Source organism: Fistularia commersonii, chromosome 29, assembly GCF_037954325.1.
Source record: "Fistularia commersonii isolate RoL2024-O1a breed Wild chromosome 29, RoL_Fcom_v1.0, whole genome shotgun sequence".
Taxonomy (NCBI): domain Eukaryota; kingdom Metazoa; phylum Chordata; class Actinopteri; order Syngnathiformes; family Fistulariidae; genus Fistularia; species Fistularia commersonii.
The window spans coordinates 5,823,843-5,843,113 of NC_141312.1; the positions used below are offsets into that span (position 1 = coordinate 5,823,843).

General features: G+C 42.2%; 1 protein-coding gene and 1 long non-coding RNA gene across 5 annotated transcripts; one reads left to right on the forward strand and one right to left on the reverse strand.

Moving 5' to 3' along the window:
• The first annotated feature begins 1,452 nt into the window (after positions 1–1,452).
• Positions 1,453–17,166, forward strand: smg6 (SMG6 nonsense mediated mRNA decay factor). Of its 4 annotated transcripts, none has more exons than XM_086176626.1 (19): positions 1,453–1,567; positions 3,011–5,357; positions 5,565–5,757; positions 7,169–7,279; positions 7,609–7,715; positions 7,817–7,895; positions 8,069–8,179; positions 8,510–8,740; positions 9,530–9,591; positions 9,750–9,895; positions 10,018–10,125; positions 11,377–11,551; positions 11,633–11,852; positions 12,029–12,205; positions 12,391–12,558; positions 13,068–13,212; positions 13,777–14,000; positions 14,746–14,827; positions 15,289–17,166. In XM_086176626.1, the coding sequence occupies exons 1-19, from the start codon at positions 1,477–1,479 to the stop codon at positions 15,417–15,419; spliced, it is 4,908 nt and encodes a 1,635-aa protein (XP_086032752.1). In that variant the 5' UTR covers positions 1,453–1,476; the 3' UTR covers positions 15,420–17,166. The 4 variants fall into 4 exon arrangements, with proteins under 4 accessions (XP_086032752.1, XP_086032754.1, XP_086032753.1 ...); XM_086176628.1 differs by having other exon boundaries at positions 8,525–8,740; XM_086176627.1 differs by having other exon boundaries at positions 3,014–5,357.
• LOC147216777 (uncharacterized) lies at positions 9,254–19,246 on the reverse strand. The gene is made up of 4 exons (XR_015109021.1): positions 19,180–19,246; positions 14,689–14,786; positions 11,621–11,824; positions 9,254–9,283 (listed from the first exon to the last, which is right to left on the reverse strand). It is a non-coding gene; the product is annotated as an uncharacterized LOC147216777 (long non-coding RNA).
• Between the last annotated feature and the right edge of the window lie 25 nt (positions 19,247–19,271).

Below are 19,271 nucleotides of genomic sequence, written 5' to 3' on the forward strand. Positions count from 1 at the left end.
TATTAACAAGAATAGGAATCAAGGTAGATGAGATGCTGGAGTCACCATTTAAAAGAGAGTGTTAATGCAGTGATAACACTTTTGCGGGAGTTTGTAGCAAGTCATGGACTTAAGGTGATTTTTAAATCCATGATTATTTTCTGCAGCGTCATTGACCGCACATTGAAATACTTTTATACTTTTTTAACAGAGTTAACCGATTTACAGCAGAAGAACACGTAATGAAACTAAAAAAACTCAAAAAGCCACAGACAAATAAAAGAACTATTATATCAGGGAAAGGTGGGTTACATGAATATGTAGTCTTGTAGTCTTAAAACAAAAACATGCTGTCGGGTGTTCAATGACAACACACGTTGATGATCCAGCTTAATAAAAATGACTCTCCTCTAGTTTTAATTATTGTATTATTCAAATGAAATGTGTCTTTGAGGTAGGATTACACCAGCTCTCACGTCACTCATCATGTTGAAATTTCTGGATCTTAGATCCCTGTTGATTTCTATCATTCCCTGTAAATATAGAAGACCATGAGCGTTATTATATGAGAATGCCAGTATCAGACCGCATCAGTTTTCAGAATCAACCTTCATTTTGATAGCCTCCACAGGAAACATAATGGCTTAAAATGAATGCAAACCAGAGTTGGAAGCTAAGAAATCCTAAACCTTACTTCCATTTTGCTTGGACTCTTTAGTTTAACTTGTCTGAGAACAGGGATCTTGTTTTGATTGCTGGTGTGACTTTAGCGAAGTCTGAGTGGAACAATAATGAAATTTGCAAGATATCCTTCTCTATGTCGGGGAGGTAAAAACCCCGCATGAAGATGTCACAGCTTCACCTGTGAACTCGTGAAAGGGGAACTTGTGATGTCACAATGGGAGGTGCAAACGGAGGTGGTGATGAAAGGGTGAGCTGTGATGTTTCACACTGACATTCATAGTTGCATTTTGCAGGAGGACTCCTTCATCACAAAGGAAGAGCGCACAGTTGGTGATGTCATCCGGCTTAGACGGCACCATCGGGCAACTTCGATGGCAATGAGCGCGAAAGAGGAATAGGAGTCGATAATGTCACTCTCTGGATCCAATATGCCTGTGAAACCTCAGAGAAGAAAATGAAGAGTTCATGAAGTGGGGAACTGTTTGACCTTTCCTTTTCAGTTTTCAAAATACTTAGAAAACTAGGTAGCCGGCTAACATTTTGCTTCTGCCCATTATTATCTTTGTTGAATGATATATCAAGTGCTTTCAATTGAACACTACAACTTTTCATAAGCAACCGCACTCGGTAATTTGATACGGAGTACGAAAAACATTGACCTAAAGATAAAGTGAGAACGTGAAAATCGATAAATGAGAAAATTTAACGGGAAGCGCACTGAATTGTTCGGCCTACGCCGAAAAAGCCTGCGGGGACACATTTGAGCCTTCTGAGCCGCCGTACCTGTTTTGTTTTGTTGTAGTGAAAGCAAAGATGGCGAACGAACTAGACAGAGTGCGAATCTCAGCTGCGGAACTCCGAGCTGAAGCGTCGAATTCTGTCAACACCGTCGACTGTCGGAAAGGTACGTGGAAGTAAGACAACTATCTTGAAAGGTTGTGTTCGAGAGCAGGTCGGAATTCGGGGAATTTTGCGCCTCTTGACGTCTGAAAGTAGCACTCGGAGTTGCTAAGTTTGGGTCCTGCTAATGTTGTCAGATAACAGTAGCTAGCTCTCTCCCCCGCTATTCACTGATCCCGCGCGGTGTGTTTTAAACGAGCCGTCACACACAAACACAGGTTTCTAAAATAAATTAAAAAACATATATCTTGAATCACGTAAATAATGGAATTCGGTCGTTTATTTGTACAAGTAATTTGGTGACAACCAACTTTGCAACAGTCAAACTGAACTCCTGTGTCACTCTTAACATTGCCTTACCTTTAGTAGTTAACTGTGATACCGACATCGATTGTATGATTGTACTCTATAGAATTATTATCGAAAGGATATCTATAAACCCCGTTAATGCGGTTAGAAAAGTGTTGTGCGTCCGTGTTTGTTTCGAAGCGAAACTGCACCACGTGTTACCGCCCTTCTCTCCTCGCTATAAACCTATGTGTAAGGTTCATAAGGTCAACACTTTCATAGTTATGAATACAGGCTTTAAAATCAGTAGATCATCAAGTAGGTGCAGCGTTTGTGTCCACACTGGTCAGATCAGACGATGTGAGAAGTTTGGCAAACAGTTGTTGCAAAGTTTTAAAAAGGAAATGCGATATCTACGACTCCCATGTTGCTCTTGCCATCGAATCAGGGGAGAGTTAAGAATGAACACATTGATGTTCTCGATCACATTTGTCGACTGGCAGCTGAAGATCTGCAGCACAGGCCCGGCCTTTCTTCATTATCTTGTTTAAGGGCAGTTGGAGGCATCCACACCCCCTCTCGGAGGGAGGGGTTTGGGTGTGAACGGCCAAAACGGAGACTAGTGGAAGACGCTGTATCTTCGTCATAGTTAAAATAGTGATTGACAAATCTGTATTACTAAAAAAGAACATCTGAATTGTAGGTCTACTCAAATGTAGATGTCACATGAATCTTTCTTCAAATAAAGTGAAAATATGCCCTTACTTTATTCATTTGTTTATGAGTTTTGCTTCACATCCCCTGAAGACCTGTCTGTAGGTGGATAACTAAATATACCACTAGTACATTTCAGGAATTTTCAATCTGCTGATAGCTTCTCGATTAATTAGTTGGTATATTGGTTCAAAAATGATAAGAGAATGGTGAAATATGTTGACGGCTGCTCCCTAATGCCCAAGACGATATCCTCAAATGTCTACATCCCATATGTATCAAAAGAATGTCTGCGAAAGATCTAGAGCCCGACAATTTGGACTTGAATTTGTTGGTATAAAAGGTGGACGTATGTCAAACACAGAATGAAAAGAAATCCGTTCTGGTATAAGGCTTTGCTTCAACCACAAAATCTAAATTCCTCATTTTGTGTGTGTTTCTTTAGCAGAAGATTATCACACACAGAAGCATCATAGACGCCGCCCTGACCTGCAGCGCTACCAGCCTGTTGCTGGGCAAGGATCGCGTCACCGTGACAGTGAGGACGGAGAAACCGGTCAGAGCCAGGATCATGATCCCCTGGGCTGTGACTCGCATGAACAACTGCCGATATCAACGAATGACACAAAGAGTCTCTCTGATAAAGTTTCAGAGAGGCATGAGTGCACAGATGGCGGCCTGGTTACAAATAAAAGGAGTGAAGACCGGATGAGAGGTGATGGTAGTAACACTCAGAACTGTAGAAAGGACATCCTTTCTCACAGAACAGAACCAAATCAAGAAAAGGACTTTGATGAAAATGACAAAGAACAACTAGAACCCACAGAAGGTACTAAGCCAACAAAGAAAGCCCGCAAACCTGACCGAGAATTTTATCAACCTGGAAGCAGACGAACCATCCAGGGGAAAGACTCTGCTGCTGGAAGAGAGCAGGATAAGCCTCCCCCTAAGAAGCATGAGCAGAAAATCGCTTCAGAATCCCAATGGAGCACTGAGGAAAGGGAGGGGAAGCAAAAACCTTATACACAGAAGCAGGGATTGAAAGATAAAGAACCAAAATCGGCCCATGAAAATGTGAAATCAAATAAATCCAGCGAGTCACAAAGAAAGCAAGGAAGTGGAGATATGGAAAAACCCCCATTACCCTCGAATGCATCGCTGGAGAAACTTTCTAACAAAGTCGAAAAACTCTCCATTAAGGAGAAGGGTCAAGACGGAGGTGAGGGCCAAGATGGCAATCCAGTTGTGTCTCGAAGAGGAGACCCGGTAGAACGGGGAAAGAGAGACCAAGGCAGTAAAACAAAAGAAGTGGAAGAAAAGAAGAAGGAAAAGGGAAATCGTAGGAAAAGAGGAAGTGATCGGCACAAAGAGAGGAATCAAGAGTCCAGAAGAGAGGAGGAATCAGGGCCTGGGGAAAAAAATGATCGGAGTAAAGTTGAGAAGGAAAGAGACAAGAAAGTAGCCGAAGCCGATCGGGGTAATAAATCAGCTAAGGCAGGTGAGACGCATCAGAGCAAAGGAAACCGCAGAGATAAGAGAGGGGACAACAATAACTGCTCCAAAGATGGTGAGAAAGATCCCAAAACACATAGAGCCACAGACAAGACAGCAGAGCGCAGTAATAAAAACAAATCAAGCCCAAATATCCCCCGACCATCCTCAAAGCGCTACTCCAAATCAGATATTCGACACTCGAGGAATCGAACTTACAGCAGTAGCTCAGCAAGCAGCGTGACTAGCTTAGATGGTCCCGGACTCGGAATGAATGTGGAGAACACCAAGTGGTCACGCCTAGAGCACAGGAACAACAACAGAAGAGGTGTAGTCAACAATGGAGACGGACGTAAAAGTCGCGTACACAGCTGGGCGACTAACGGGGAATCTTCAACAGAATCAATGGAAGGAAGTGAGATGAGCGACGTCGCAGAGGACAGAACTAAGAAGAAAAGGGATGAGGGTCGGAAGAAAGAAAAACACGGTTCAGCGGGTAATAAAGGCGGAGGTCGTGGAATTCTTAAAATTTCTCTGGAAAAACAAACAGCACCCCTGTCACATGGTGGAGAAAAACACCGCAAGCAAGGCTTGGTTTCCCGCGGCAGATGCGGCGGCATCTTGGTGCTTCCAGCTCACACAGAAATTTCGAATTCCCCAGAAGTTGGGCAAAGGCTGCTTTTCAGTGGAGTCAGGGGCGGTGCAGCCGGCAGGAGTAGTAGAGGAGGCAGGGGGGGAGGAGTGAGACGACTCTGGGATCCAAATAACCCGGACCAGAAGCCGGCTCTTGCCAGCACCCAGTCCTCCCAGCAGCAATCTCTCCAGCAGCCTATATATCTTCAGACAGGAGCTGGATATGGACAGCTTCATTTCCTGGACACTGATGATGAGGTTTCAAACAGTCCTCCAGTCCCCAAAGGTGAACATTTTAGATCCCAGGCTGCGGCCATGGCCTACTACAAGTTTCAAAACTCGGACAACCCCTATTGCTACCCAGTGCCCGCCAGCAACCCACATAATCCCAACCCCAACACCAGCCAGCGCTATCCATACCCTTATATGGGGCCCTACCAAATGGCCAACGGTGTGTACCCAGGTCAGTTTGGCGGTGGTTACAGAGGCCCGGGTTACACTCAGCAAGACACAGGAAGTGGTTTGACATTGGAAGAGGTAGAGCAACAAGCAAGAGGGGAGCTCGGCAGGCTACTGAGAGCTGCAGATGCACAAGAGCTCCAGCTTAGCAACCTGCTTTCGAGAGACAGAGTGAGCGCTGAGGGATTGGATCGCATGGCCAAACTCAGGTGAGTCATAGGAGATTAAACCACAAAGAATCAATACAAGCTGTCCTTACAGACGTCTGTTTTTAGTTTGTATTTTTGTCTTGGACAACATATTTGATGGACAACAATTTATCATTTTCTGCACTTCAGCTCCCCATTAAGACTCATGATGATTTTTTCAGATATGACATTTTAAAGCCCTGTCATACTATTTCCTAATGTTTTTAGAGTGGACCTCTTGGGAATGTACGAGCAGGTCATTCTGACGGACATCGAGCTCTCAGACTCTCAGAATGTGGATCAGGCTTTGTGGAAGCATGTCTTTTACCAAGTCATTGAACGCTTCCGACAGCTACTGAAAGACTCCACGAACGACAACACCCATCACGTCAAGAACATGCTGCTCACTCTGCTTGATGAGGTAAGAAGAGTTCAGAAATGTTGAAACAGGTCTACCCTTTTGCAGATGCATGCTTTTGCAGATAAAGGTTATGACAGGAGGAGAATTCACTGTTTCTGTGTAGTATTTAAGATCACTGGGTGTCCTATAAAGCTATCCTTAAAGTCTTAAAATAGTCTTTCTGTTCATATTTATTTTTATTCACGTCATCAAAATAGGTAAGGCTCCTCTGTGAGTGTCTGAATTTCTGATATCTTTTGACCGGAAACTTGATTTCAGAAATAAACTTTATTTCTACTGTAATATTTTGGAAAAATGGAAATTAACCTGGCTCATTATAATGACCAGTTTCATACATAAAACGGGCCTTTGCCCTGGACAAAATGTAGATAATGTACCCACAATGCAGGAAGAAAAGACTATAAAAAAACATCTTAAGCTTGGTAGGAAATTTATACTTGTATGGTCTTAATAAGTATGGAATTTAACTCCCTGATACTCGTGTACACTGTGTAGTCTTTCTGCCCTGGCAGAGCATTTGAGTGAAAATTGGGATCTTAACACGTTGCATAACTGACCTTGACTCAATACACAGTATGTACAGTTTGGCTTCACGAAGTCGTACATCTTTATTCTTCCACAAGACAGGGGTGGTGCAGACTGGAAAAAGGCATTGTGCACATCTTCTGCTGTGTGCTTTATAATTAGTGTCTTTAGGGATTTAAAATTGAAACCAAGGTGAGAAGAGCTGTTGAAGTAGCAATTCTGACGGGCAGCGGTGCTTATGATATTGCTTATTTTGACACAGGAATCAAGTGAATTTTTAATGAAGGTGGCCCAATTCAACTGCTACAGACAGAGAAACAGGATGCAGTTTTTGAAGAGTCCGATTTAAATCCCTGTACGATTCAATGGTCTTTGCCGTCTCAGCGTTTTTATAATGAGGAGAGAGCAAGAGCAAGGCTGAGCATGTCTGTGTGTTTTTTCAATCAGAAAAGGTGAAAGAGTTGGAAAATCAAATGTCAAAATTCACAAATATTACTTTCAAATGTGATGTAACTACTGAGACAAAGTTTAGATTATGAAGCCGCCGTCTGTGTTTGCGTGAGTACCAAAGGCTTGCTAAAGAGATGTGTGGCATTGATTTACTTCTGGCATTATTTTAAGCATCTTATCAGACAACAACTGTAACTGCTTCATTGAACAGTTATCAAAGTTTTATGAAAGAAAATTGCACGAGACTGCTCTCAATATGGACTGACATTTACTGCCAGTTCCTGTTCACAACTACTACTTTGTGCAGTTCTCTTTTAAATGTATCTCTTACAAAGGCACAAGGGAACAGTCAGTTAACTTTGAATGTGCATTTTGATTGATTCTTACATCCTCTTCATTCCAACTGTAGATGTCCTTTGTGTTCTTTGTGTTCTAGGGAGCGCTGTTCTTTGATTCGCTGCTTCAAAAGCTACAAACAGTCTACCAGTTTAAGATCGAGGATTACATGGATGGCATGGCGATCAGGGCTCGACCGCTGCGAAAAACAGTAAAGCTGCACCTATCTATCCGTTTGATTTTTCGTGTGTAAACTTGCAAAGTATGCCCAGGGAATTGCTGAATAATTGAAATTGAACTGAAAAATAAGCTCAGGGTTACTATAATATACCTGCAATGCCCTTCTGTATTTAGAAATAGCCTCACAGAGCCACCAGCTTTGCTGTAGACATAAGCTTTGTTCAAAGAAATGTTAAAGCATAACTCCATATGATAAAAATGTATATGTGACCAAACTCTTTCGCTGAATTTTGGATAGACGTGTGCATGTTTATATATTTGCATATGGGTTTATTTTTCTTGCATTGTTGTATTTCTCAGGTAAAGTATGCACTTATCAGTGCTCAACGATGCTTGATTTGTCAAGGTGATATTGCACGTTACCGGGAACAGGCCAGTGACTCTGCCAACTACGGCAAGGCTCGCAGGTAGGTTGGGATGTTTAGACTTAAGCATGTCTTCTCAATTGTAGTCAAGAGAGCAAAGTGGGTGCATTTGTCACGTTTTTGCTTTTTTTTTCCTCCCCCAGTTGGTACCTGAAAGCCCAGCAGATTGCCCCCAAAAATGGACGCCCATATAACCAGTTGGCTCTCCTGGCAGTGTATACTGTAAGTAAGGGGTGAAAAATATGAAGCTTACAAAAAAGCTCACCACATTTACATTTTTTCTTAACCATAGCTCAAATTATCTCAGTAAAATACGGCATGCCCCCTCTTTCTACAAAGGTTTATGCTCCCGTAATCCACTGACTGTTTCCCTCCTGACCCCTCTGTCCTTATAGAAACGGAAGTTAGATGCTGTTTATTATTACATGCGCAGCTTGGCAGCCTCCAACCCCATCCTGACAGCAAAGGAAAGCCTGATGAGCCTGTTTGAAGAAGCAAAACGCAAGGTCAGGCATAATGGTCATTGTCTTCTACCAAAGCATGAACTCTCAAAGATAAATAATTCTGCTTCAATATATTTTGTAGCCCCGTTCAGAAGAGGCATTATCATGTATACATCCGTTCATAGCGAGGCGGCTCTAAATATCTGCAATTATTCTGTCTATTGTAATCTTACATGTATTTCAAGTGACCACTTAAAGTCAGATTTTATGTCTCTGCTCTTGATTCAAATGGCGATGTGAGCAGGATGTTTGAAAATGTGTGTTTATAGGATGAAATTTACAGACTTGTAAAAAAAGGCTGTGAGAGACAGCGCAATTGTATGTTGTTTAAAGACCACGTTTTCCCAGACAGAGCAGCTGGAGCGAAGGAGGAGGCAGGAGTATGAGGGAAGATCGAGAGGTCCGGCAGTGCGCGGACGAGGAAGACGAGAGGAGGGAGCACGTATGGAAATTTGGATTCGCCCCAGTGTACAAACAGCACAGCTGTCCTCACAGACTGGAGGTAGAGAGTCCAGCAGAGATTCTGAACAGGATGGAGAGCTGGGCTCCCTCAGCCCAAGTGATGTAAGACCCAATTTACTGTGGTGCAAAGAATTGTCTTTTCGTCATAAGAAGTCTTGGTACTCAACATCGTTCATACACTCACTGAATAGAGAATATGCTTTCATCATATCTTCAATGATTGACGGTGCTCATCTGGGAAATCGTGCAATACAATTTCTATCTCCACCTGGAAACTCTAAGCTGTAAGCTGTTAGCAAAATAACCTGCTAAATTTGGTTCAAACCCATTGGCATCAGACTGAGTGAGTCACACCATGGTGAGGACAAATAATACAAAGGAGCCAGAGGGCCTGCCTGCACCTCGAATATCAGCAATGTGAGAATAAATTGGGTTCACCCTTTAGATTCCAACATTTGATTCGCTCCAAGCTTAGACTTAGTTACAGTGTATAATATCAAGATCAAGTGTAGGAGTGGGTATGAGTACTTTCTTTCTCGGTTTATTTACCTTTTTTATTTAACAGTAGACACTATTTTGATTTGTATTGATACACAAATATTGTAGGTGTTTCCTCTGGCGTGTAGGTTCTTGAAGCAGCCATTCCTGGTGACAGATGACAAAAAAAATGAGAAACTACAAGCCTTTCAATGCATTCTCATTTTAAATCCCAGGTGCTTTTAGAAGTGATGTAAACTCAAAAGGCCTCCTGTGGCTGAGCAGAGGGCTTTTAGCTTAAACTGCTGGCCAAAGATTAGTAACCCTTCTCTCTCTGTCTCTCCCTCCCTCTCTCTCCCTCTCCCTCCCTCTCTTTTATCCTTTAACTCTTTTGGCTATTTTCTGTTTCTCCAGCTTAATAAAAGATTCATTTTGAGTTTCCTGCATGCACACGGAAAGCTCTTCACCAAAGTAGGGTGAGTGATGTCTCGTGTTTTTTAATACTTCCATGCAATTTTAATACGCCCATGCAAGGGCATAACGAGTTTCAAGCAGCATGAGTGAAAATAATCTTTGAAAAAGAAAAAGGTTGTTTTTCTGTGCTTACGTCTGTCTGTCTGTCTTTCCCATGCAGGATGGAATCTTTCCCAAGAGTGGCAAGCCATGTTCTACAAGAGTTTAGGGCCCTGCTACAGCACGGCCCTTCTCTGCTAGGCAGCACAAACATGCTGCAGATCATCACCATCAACATGTTCATCATACACAACGCAGTCAGTCGAGGTAACATTGGCCCGCTGATGGTTCTTATCTTAATCAAACTGTCTTGTTTGAGTTTTGATTCAAGTCATTGTTTATATGGTTAGGAGTAACACTGTAGTCCCATTATCTGCTTTGTTTGACAGGTGAGGAAGTGCGATCGGTTTTACAAGAGCAAAGCACTGCCATCGGTCTGGGCATGTTTGCGTTGATGGTGCAGCGCTGCACAGAGCTGCTCAGAGATGCTCCCACAGGTATGAACAGATAAACATACACTCACACACAAACACAAACACTATCTCAGACTGCTCATCATGTACAATAAGATGAATAATCTGTTATTTGCCCTAGTATGGGATACTCATAAAATCTACTATGGTTAACCCATTAGAGGGTAGTGAACACATAGAGCAGTAAGCAGGTTCATTTGACGATTTAGGTTGTTGGAGTCTTCGATCCCTTGCACAAGAGTACTTCAGCCCACGGGCACTGAGTCAGTCATTCTATTGCTTCTATGCTAATTATGGTTGGCTACATCACGAGGCTTCATGGTGTTTATTGAAAATGTTTTCGTTACCCGTTCTGGAGGCTCTGCGGTTTTGAACACAGCTCCTCGTTTCAGAGGTTTAAAAGTAATTTGACAGTGGGGGAATGAGTGATTTCATGGCCATTAATGGGAAAGTTGTGGAAACTTTGCATGGAAACAAATATAGAATTCTTTGAATGAAAGTAACAGGATAAACCTGATAAGAGAAAATACTTGAAGAACAAAAAATAATTACCCAAAGTGTCCCATATCATCTGTCAAACTTGTTGGAGGAAGAATAAATTGTGGACATTCATGTCTGCCATCGCCAATGTATCGCTTTTTTTTAAATTATAGTTGTGATAATGTTGGAATCTGGAGTGTACGCAGCTGTACTGGATGTAGCAAAATGCTGCCGAGCTGAGGACACCCTCCCAGTGCAGACGGATACAGACCTCACTTAAGCAACTAAGGGTCTCTCATATTGAATAAACTGAATATTTTTCAAAGGCAAGTAATTGGATTAAAGTAAAAGTGCTTCAGTTAAATGAAAAAGACTCTGCTGCAGTCACACTCATTCATTCACTTCACATCCAGTATGTGGATGTACTGAAGCAACCAAAAATGTTTTTTTTTCCCAAATATTAGTAAACCTGACCGTCTAATTACTGTGCTATTCTTTCCTTGGAATAAGCATTTATTTGTCTACATTCTGAACAGGTTCTCTTTGATCGAGCCCACTGTGTTTCTCTCTCAGTGGCCTAGAAAAAACAACTTGGTGGTTTTCATTTGAGTGCCTTGCTTAACTGTATTCATCACCCTGTGAAACATTCCAGAGTTTGCTATGATTTATGTCATGACAGTGAACAAACTGAAAAGCAATATCGCCTATAGCCTATTGTTAACTTTATCTTGATATGGCCGCACCGCCTGTCTCTGCTGTAAAGTGCAGGAGCTTCAAAGCTCTTTATTGTTTCAGAACCCGTACCCATGGTGGATGAAGAGGAGGAGGGTAAAGGCGTCGAGCTCGAGGGTATGGTCAGGGTCTCTGATTTTCCAGCGGACCTGAGAGAACTACTGCCAAGCATCAAAGTCTGGTCCGACTGGATGTTGGGACACCCGGACCAGTGGAACCCCCCGCCCTGTAGTATAGAGTGAGTATTTTTTCATGTACTATTCCCCCATTCCTCTGCTGTCTCCTCATCATCACCAATGACCTTTACCTTTGTATCAAGATCCAGCCCCGACGTCTGGCAGTGCCTGGCTGACCTCTGTAATGTGCTTGCACGCGTTGACCATGGGGAGGTGCCGCTGTACAAAGTTGACTCTGAGGAGGGCGAGGAGGACGAGGAGTTGACTGTGCTGCAGCTGAAGGAGGACAGGCTGCTTGCTGGCTTTGTACCGCTGCTGGCTGCACCTCAGGAGCCCTGTTATATAGACAAGCACACTGACATGGTGAGCTGAATGTAAAGGCAAACATTACACTAAACCATGCACTACTTATTTTTAAGTATCTTACATTAACTTGGATTAAGGAATATTCTGATTGTTCCATTTTCCAAATGGGCATTGCATGTACTCCACATTGTCCCCCTGTTAAATTGCACATTTACGCGAATCCTGTTTCCAAGGCTATAGCTGCAGATTGTAAGAGAGTGACGGTGCTGAAGTACTTTCTGGAAGCACTGTGTGGCCAAGAAGAGCCTCTTCTGGCATTCAAGGGAGGCAAATACATCTCTGTGGCAACTTCTCCAAAAAAGAGCTCAACGGATATGAAGACAAGGCAAGATTCTCTAACAGAGAAAGAGGTAACCTTCTTACATCTACTTTGATTTTATTCATGTGTCTTCTTCACTGAGCTCCTCTAATTTTCTAAATTTCACTTGTTTCTAAATGGCACCAGCTTGAAACAACAAATAAGCAGCAGTGCTTGTTTGTTGCCATCAGATTCCAAAAGTTGAGGAGGCAAATTGTGTCTTTACTTCTTTGACAGGCTGATGATGTCATAGTGGAGGCAGAGTCTTCTCTCTCTGCATCAGAGGGGGAGGAAGACATGGAGGAGGCGGAAGACAGCGAGAATGACATTAGGCAGCTGAAGGCTCGACGACACGTTCTCGCCAATAAACTGGCACAGCAGCAGAAACGGCGAGATAAAATACAGGTAATCCATTGATGCACATACCCGATAGTGTTGTAACAATTCTGTTTGCCGGAAGATACAAAGCTGGAGTTCACTACACTCACAGTATATGTAATGAAGACAGTATGATAACAAATGAGGATCAAAATTGTTTTTATTTTGATTTGCCTTTTTTGTTTTTTTTTTTTCCTTTTTGTGTGAAGGAAGATTTAGCATATATTGCAAAAGAAAAACAAAAAAAGTAGAAAATTCTAGAAAACAAAGCTACCTGTTGCCCTCACTAATTGAATCATAGTTATGAAAGTTAATTATTTAAAATAACTCTGGCATCAAACAACCGATTTTTATTTGCTCTGAAAAAGGTCTTGTTATTCAGTCCCCATTTCAAGGTTTAGTTATTATAAATTGTCACACTCTTTCTTTCAGGTTTTTTTTTTTTGCTTGCGTCATGCCATTGATTGCGCATGAATTATGTAATAAGACAATAGCAAAATCTAATTCTTGGTAAATTCAATGTGTTTGCATTCCAGGCAGTGCTGCAGACAGGTGGACAGCTGGAGCTGGAAGTGAGGCCCCTCTTTCTGGTTCCAGACACCAATGGATTCATTGATCACTTGGCGGGACTGAAGAAACTCCTGCAGGGCGGGACTTATATAATAGTCGTGCCACTGATCGGTAAGAATAAGAGCTATGAAACACATTATAAATGTGCCGAGGTTTGGTCACGTCTATAGATGTCCAGGCGCAGATAGCAAAACCTTCCATCCACTGTGACCTCGAACTGCTAATAGGTTGCACACTAATGAATCTCCTCTGGTTTATTTGCTGAGTCATTTGTCTGTCATAACTGGTAGAATAATTGGCATGTTAGCAATTAGCCGTCTGTTTTGTATTTTTATCCAGTGGCAAGGTTGAGCCATTCTGCCAACCTGTGTTTTTCACACTTTTGTAAGCTTTGCTCTTACCTTGTTAATATATTTTTTGCAATTAGAATTATTATCTCTGGGCAGCCAGTGTAATTATCCACAATGTTTGCAGCTGTATGACCTACATTACCATTCCATGGAAACATAATACCCATTCATTTAACATGTTATACATCAAAATACATGTCACCAAAGTAAGCTCTAGTCATTGGGATGGGGGGGAGATCGCATATGAATTAAAAGTCTAATAACAGACTTATTTGTTTGGGGAAAATCTTTATGTGCTCTCAGGTTTCAATAATTGTTCTTTCAGTGATCACAGAGTTAGACGGCTTGGCCAAAGGCCAGGACAGTTTTGGCGGCACCTCTAACGTGAGCGCGGCTCATGTGCGGGCGGTGCAGGATAAAGCCCGTGCTGCAGTGGCCTTCTTAGAGAAGGGATTTGAAGCCAGGGAACCGTGCCTCAGAGCCCTTACAAGTAGAGGAAATCAGCTTGAGTCTATTTCTTTCCGCAGTGAAGACACATCTGGACAACAGGTAAGCTTCCAAAAACCATTTATCAAATGCAAATTTGTTTTTTGGTCGTGCCAGAAAAGTTTTTCTTTCGCAGGTGAACTTGAATTTTAAGTAACTGAAAGAACATTCTTAGAGGAGTGCTGCCATTTTAGTGTTCACACCAAGTTCAAAGTCAAAGTCAGCTTAATTGTCAATTTCTCTGCAAGTACTGGACATACAGAGGAATCAAGATGATGTTTCTCACAATCCCCCAGTGACATGAAATTAACAATAACAACAATAATATTCTAGGGTAAATTAGCAGTGAAGTACACTGTTATATTAAACATTAAACAGGAAACTATGAGATATGAAGTATAAAGTGCATGCAGATACAGACTGGGGGGGCAATTGAGAGAGAGAGATCAGCATCTTGGGGTGGGGCGGAATGTTGGCTGTGAGATAGTTGGAGGAGAGTTCAGCATCCTGAAAGCCAGGTGTATGAAGCTGTGGGTGAGTGGTGGAACGGGCCTGGGAGCTCCGGTACCTTCTCTCTGAAGGCAGGAGCGTGAACAGGCTATGTGTGAGGTGGCTGGCGTCGCTCACAATCGAGGACACTCTGTGAAGAATGTCTAGCAGATCTTGTCGACTGTACTTGTAATCCAGTGCAAAAAGAAAAATGAGAGGAACGTGAAAAGCACGAAATACGCAAAGAACTACGATAAATCACCTTAAGTGTAGGAGAGCGAGGGGCATCACCATCTTAACTTCTTCTGTTGCTCCTCAGGGGAACAATGATGATGTGATCCTGTCTTGCTGTCTCCACTACTGCAAAGACAAGGCAAAGGACTTCATACCTGCTCAGAGAAGTATGCACTGTTGTTCGCTCATTTATTCAACATTTTGTTGTTTTTAAATATGCCCCCTTGGGCTATGATTTGTGCTTATCAGTCAGGCTCAAATCTGATCATTGTAATTTCCTCCTTCCTGAACAAATGTGAACAGCATTAACAATGCAATGTGTTCCAAATTCAGACTTAACATTCACTTTGATCAAAAATCAGAAGTTGAAAATGAAGTTTGAATAAATTAAAGATGAGATTTGGTTGTGGTTGGATCACCTAAATGTTGTCATGTACTCAATTCCGATTCTTCTGCAATCGTGGAAGGAAAGAATTTTGAAAAGCCAAAGAATAAAATCAGAGCCCAGCACTAAATCAGAACCGAGCACGGGGCTTGCAGTATGACTCTTGTCTTTGTTTTTCATAGTTTTCTGCCATCAAAGACTTTGTCTTAGCCCGCTTTGATTTCCTTTCCCCAACACACACAGATGGAACAGTGAGGCTGCAAAGGGAGGTGGTACTCCTCACAGATGACCGTAACCTGCGTGTCAAAGCTCTGACTCGCAACGTCCCGGTCAGAGACATTCCTGCTTTTCTCAGCTGGGCCAAAGTGGGCTGAACCAGGCTAAGCTTGAGTCCAAGGAACACCACTGCTGAAGCCTGCTTGCCATTCAGCCAGGAGAGAAGACGCACATGGGCAGAAGATGCTGACAAGGAGAAATCAGGGAAGCGGAAATGATTAAGAAAACAACCACAGCAAAATTAGCAAGCGCAACGTGGTTTTCTGTGAGCTCCCCAGCCCCTCCCCTCATGATGAGGTGTGTGTGTCTTGAGTGTGTGTGTGTCTGTATGTGTGTGAGAGAAAGAGAAAGAGCGAGAGAGTGGTTGGGTGTCCGCGTCTGTCTAGAGATCAGTGTTCTTCCTCAGAAAGAGTCAGGGGACTTGATAGCATTCAGGAAGGCTGAACTGCAAGAGAGGGAAGAGGGAAGGAAGCAAGGAAGAAAGGAGGGAAGGAAGTAAGAAATGCTGTGATTTGATTTGTAATTGTCCAGTCCAGCCTTGAGCTTCTGCGTCTAGTTAGTAAGTTTACTCTGCAAGCAGAATTAAAATTTCAAGCTGATGATAGAACAAGCCAGAGGGAGAGAGAGCACTTGTAGTGTTTTATTTGAACAAAGACGGCTGAAATAAATGCCACGGCAGGCACCTCTGCACTCCTGCGAGGACCCAGTCACGTAGACTGTCAGGACCTCGAAAGCAGAGCCAGAGAGGTGGTCAGGGAGAAGTAAGACGACGCCTCTCTGTCAGAAGTGGCTACTAGAACCGAGGCGTAGCGAGTGCCACATGCAGCGAATTGTACACAGGTTTAAAGTTCCTCCACACCCAGAAAGATGCTTGATACCAGTTTGGTAACTTGTCTTGTTCCTGCAGGTGAATGCAAACATTGGGTTTGGATACTGTAAGAAATTATCTCAATTCATTGTACATTTCCTATGTTTAAAAAATTCTGATAAAAGTTTACGCTAGGTTTTCAAAGTCTTTTAACTCAGACATTGAATCAGGTTAAATGTCATTAGCGCCTTTGTCAGCAAATAATTTGTTGCAACTTTGGAGTGATGTCAGAATATTTCTGAAATGAAAGTGTTTTAAGTTACAGGAAATTATGGATACATTCCAAAAGTTGTATACATCTGCCGCAACAAAAAAAAAGAAAACAAAATGAACGCTTTAAACATAACCAAGCAAACATTTAGAAGATTGGATTGAAAACAAGTTTCTTTTGGAGATGAATGCTTCTTTTGTAATGACTGAGGACACATTTTTACTCCTTCAAGACAAATTCACTACTTTTCTATTCATCTTTATACTCACATGTTTTTGTGCATACCATTTCATATCGTAGTAGTTTATCTATCGAGAGTTAACTTAACTTGTTTTGTGACCTCTTCATTTGGTGTACAATCTTACCGGTGGTTTCCTGTGACAACTTACATATAAGCAACAAACATTTCATTCAGTGACCAGTTTATTTCATGTACTATTTTCATATCATACACTCATTTACATCACGATAAACGGAGTTTAAACGTATCAGTAGAAAACTGTAAGCATTGTATTTGCCTTGTACCACTGTTCAGCTATGCCTGCACACCTTCTGCCAGCACTCGATGTTTCAGTATCCATGTGAACCATTTGACAGATTTGAGTTTTATTGCTTATTATCAGCCCATATACTGCCAATGTGATGTTCAGAACGGTCTGTGTTAAGTGATGTTAATGTGTATTAATGTTAGGACAGGTGCAGTAAACATAGACAACTCACACACAGATTCCTCACTGTCCAGCATTAAACCTTGACTTAAATCCTTGTTCTGCCTAGATGTGCTATTGAAGAATGTGATATTACCGTTACGAAACCCATCTTGTGAAAGGAAAAGTATATCTTAGTCATTACACAAACCTTTGTACTCAATTTTCCAGAAACCCCTGTTTACCATTCAGCACAACAGACTTTACAAGTCTAAAGAATGCCTTCAGGTCTCTTGTACAATTTTCTTTTCTCTTAAATTTCAATTTGTGTTTAAAAATAGAAATATCATGGTTTGTGCTCTTATTCAATCACAGTGTTAAAGTTGGACAGACTGCCAGTGAGAAATGACTGAATGTAAATGCAATAGAGCCCAATAATAGGAAAAGGGTGGTGGAACTGATGGAACCGTGGAGCCAAGAGAGCTAAACGAAATGGGACAAATTAGGAAAAATTACAGGTCAGCCATCTGTAATTAATAGAGCCGCTAATTGAACCCAGGACTTTTTAATTTTCCTTTTTTTAAGCATGTGGAATCAGGCAATACACAAGATCACTGCTTAAAGGGTGTCTGTTTCGCTCCATAACACCCACGCCTTCGTACACAGCTACATTATTTGTGTACTTTGAGACCGCATGGATGTTTCTTTAGCATGCAGCATGAGAAGATAAATATAAATGGGCAAAGTTAGTTTGACAAGAGCGAGGGATTAATATTACATTATGAATGAGTGCATGTGTCGGGGACAGAAAGTTCTACAGCCTATCCATCCATATCGTTTGCTTCAGTATACTTCTGTGCCTGGAAACAGACCACACAGCCATCATCATGACAACAGAGCCGCCAGGCAGCCAATCACAGCACGCCGAGGCTCTTGCTGCACGCTGATTGGTTACCAAGTCTGCAGCCTGTTGTGGAATGTCCGTCTTTAACCTCGCTGCCTCCATGAACACTGCGTCTATCCTATATTTTGTTAAACGCAGATTACAAATATTTTTAACCCTCGTTACGCAGCACGTCCAAACAGTCGTGATATTTGCCCCGTTGCCCGTGGAAACTGGCCATCGCGACCAACTATAACTATATCAGGACAAGGAGGATACTGGCTGAACACCTGACTGATGGAGCGCACTAAACGCCATCCAAATCCCCCCTTATGTTCTTTGGAAGCCGTGGTCGAAATTTTTGTTAGGTCTATCTTGTGCAAATGAATGGCGAAATGAAGAGTTTGTCTTTCAATTACTTTTATTACGAAGCTTCGGGCTTTCTGCTGCCCACCGCGTCTGACGAGAGAGTGAGAAGAGGCCCGATAACGTTTACAAAAAAAGTATTTATACAAGTACAGAAAGCATCACCCCATTCATTTCAAATTGATTGTGTCATTTGGCATTTGTTTGACATAAGAAAGCATGAAAGTCTCCAAAACAAGAAAACATTAAAGTAATTGATCTGTCTATAAGCTCCAATCTACAGCTATAGTAATAAGTAATTTTCCACTGTAGAAACAAATTCACGTGTATTGTCAGTTTCACATATTTTTCTGTAGCCCACAGAGCGATAGTGCAAATGTTCAGCATCTTGCGCAATAACCTAAGAATATCAAATCGCTGGGTATTTAAAAAAATTGCGCTGCACGTTCACAGCAAGCTATTTATAGTAGAGGTCAGATTAAGACAAACTGTTAATCAGGTTAGAAGCTCAGACAAACATTCAAACGGATGATGGGAGGGGATATGAATGACTTATCCTTGGATTGTTAATATTAACCTGAATTAAACAGGAGTGATACTGCGTCGGTAGACATAATGTTCATGCATTTTTCTCCGGTCGCCTCACACACACACACACACATACACACACGCACACACATACACACATACGCCTATGCTTGCAGCCGGTGTAGGCACCCGGCGCAGAGTGTGAGCTGAGCGAAGGAGTGGGGTTTACCCCGTAAGACGCGGTAACGCAGCATCAACAAGCCTGTCTTGAGAAGAAAAACAACGGTTACATTCATCTCTAATAGCTTCGTATCAGTGCTCCAAACTGTCGATTCAGTTATTCCTCGACTCTCACCATGGAAGGGAGGTGATTCTCCTGGCCGCCATTTTTAGGGAACTGCCGATCGAGGAGAAACTTTGCTAGTCACTGCCCATCCTTAGCAGCTA

Coding starts and splice junctions, on each gene's coding strand:
- smg6 (XM_086176626.1), top strand. CDS start 1,477: ATGGCGAACGAACTAGACAGAGTGCGAATCTCAGCTGCGGAACTCCGA. Junction 5,758..7,168: donor TGCTCACTCTGCTTGATGAG/GTAAGAAGAGTT, acceptor TTTGTGTTCTAG/GGAGCGCTGTTCTTTGATTC. Junction 7,896..8,068: donor CTCTCCTGGCAGTGTATACT/GTAAGTAAGGGG, acceptor CTGTCCTTATAG/AAACGGAAGTTAGATGCTGT.